Here is a 2,159-nt window from a genome sequence, read left to right as displayed (position 1 = left end):
TATTTATATATACATACATACATACATACATACATACATACTTACATATATACCTACCTTACGGCAGACTCGAACAGCCTTCCGCGGATATCCTTCTCGACCACATCGATGGTATCCTCCAGACTCTTCAGCACAGCCTGTCCTTTAAGAGCCTCGACGCCGTAGTTGTTCGTAGGTGCCGGCATGACTATGAAGGCAACCACTGTCTTATCAGACCCACTCGCTTTGAGCCGGTGGTTGAGGCGTGCCAAACCCTCGATGTACAGATCGCATCCTTTGTTCGTGAACTCGTACCTGAGCAGGCACGTCGTTAGAAAGGGGGGGTTTTTTTTGGATATTAATTATAGCCCTGTAAATTAATGGAATGCAATTATTGTCCGACAACGTTAACCATTGTCCTAAAATGTTAACCGTTGTCCGATAATGTGACTTCTATCAGATCAGGTCTACGCGCTTGAGCCGTTTGTTTCATGTGATAATGAAGGTTGTGCTAGTATCGTGATGCACAAGTACGCTCCTAATTCTTACGATTGCGATTGGGCAACAAGAAGAACTTGAACACACTTCCGGAGTATTTGTAGCCATCTCATTGGCCAATACGAAGTATTTGAACACACTTCCGAAGTATTTATAGCCATCTCATCGGGCAATGCAAGCGGTCGTGCTATAAGCTGTGAAGTCCCATAAGCTGTGTATTGTTCAGCATGATCGTCAGTTATATGAACTGTCACAGATTTGGGAAAAAAACACACTTCTACTCACCATACGAACCGACCAGCAGGGTTTGCAGGTACAATACATCCTTACCATAGCCTGAAACTCATTCCGCGACAGTTACCAACTGAGACGAAGTACAGGGCCTTGTTGAGGTCCAACGAGCACACGCCAACTTATACTGCACAAGCAAGTGGGGTGACCACACGGATAGCTTATATCCCTGTAATGAACTGTAGCGGCAAAATCAAAATAGACGTAACAGTACATATACGACACATACACATACACATACACAGACAAACACACACACACATATATAGATATATAGATATATGTGCATACCTTCCAGCCAGGAAGAAGTACAGGGTCTTGTTGAGATCAAAGTCTAGCTGTCCGTAGAAGTGTCCGCGGATGAATTTGTGGATCTTTTCCTTTGCCTTCTGGTGCAGGTTCTGGAACTCGTGCAGTGCGGCGAACTTGACCACATTGAGTCCATTGGGTAGGATTACGTCTGGCTTTCGCTGTGATGTATGGCGAGGAACGACGGTGATAAGCATTTTATTCATGTACAATACATGCCTATAATGATATGATAATAGATACATACATATGAACCACACAAAAAAAAAGTGTGTGCATCGAGATTGAAATTAGATAATAAAGGATCCGCATGAGAGAATAAGTTCGAAATCGCGCCGAATCCATATTACACATATCAATATAGGTAATAAATTCTTGTATCTATGTGTATCAGTGACAACCTTGTATATCTCGCGTGTATGTGTATAAGACTATGCAGACCACCGGTAAGAGGTTTGTACTGTCCACAATATTCTATGAAAATAACTGTACATCCCGATAAAGAACAGTACATTTTGAATAATGAACTATATACATATTTACATATACATATATATATATACACACACATATACATACATACATTATATATATATATACATACATATACTACATATATACCCAGGAGTGGTGTGAATTTGCACATGCAATATGAATCAATACCCTTGAGATTGTGGGACAGTAACGTATGTGGCCATTACTTCACACTGTCACTTTCACTTCGCAGTACCTTCAACAAGTGCTCAGCTTCCAATGCCGTGACGTGTGAGACTGTGGTGAACACGTGTGCTGAATGGGCGGCCGACCGTTCCAAACAGTATCTGTGGTAGATCTGTCTCTCACCTGCTTCGTATTCGCAATCGAAATGCTCCAGTTTGTTGTAGAAGTCCTCCGCACCCGCACACAGGTACCGGCCCAGCAGTGTGGCGTGGGTGGTGAAGACGGTTCCTATGGTGGGGTGGGATGAGAAATAATATCAGTATATATATATATATATATATATATATATATATATATATATATATATATATATATATATATATATATATATATATATATATATATATATATACTACTACTAC

The 2,159-nt window shown here is 40.8% G+C and overlaps 1 protein-coding gene across 1 annotated transcript in view; it reads right to left on the bottom strand.

Annotated features, from left to right (window-relative positions):
* Positions 1 to 53: 53 nt before the first annotated feature.
* Positions 54 to 2,159, bottom strand: part of SARC_13205 (hypothetical protein) — a gene marked incomplete at its 3' end in the record, with an annotated part of 3,301 nt that continues 1,195 nt past the window's right edge. Inside the window, exons 2-4 of the mRNA XM_014292669.1 lie at positions 1,808 to 2,025; positions 1,060 to 1,238; positions 54 to 294 (exon numbers count right to left, since the gene is read on the bottom strand). Of these exons, the coding sequence (XP_014148144.1) occupies positions 54 to 294; positions 1,060 to 1,238; positions 1,808 to 2,025 (638 nt within the window). The remainder of the gene's footprint in view (positions 295 to 1,059; positions 1,239 to 1,807; positions 2,026 to 2,159) is intronic.

The sequence above is a fragment of the Sphaeroforma arctica genome (assembly GCF_001186125.1).
Source record: "Sphaeroforma arctica JP610 unplaced genomic scaffold supercont1.3013, whole genome shotgun sequence".
Taxonomy (NCBI): domain Eukaryota; class Ichthyosporea; order Ichthyophonida; genus Sphaeroforma; species Sphaeroforma arctica.
The sequence above is the reverse complement of the archived record's forward strand: the minus strand, read 5'-3'. Positions and strand labels throughout refer to the sequence as shown.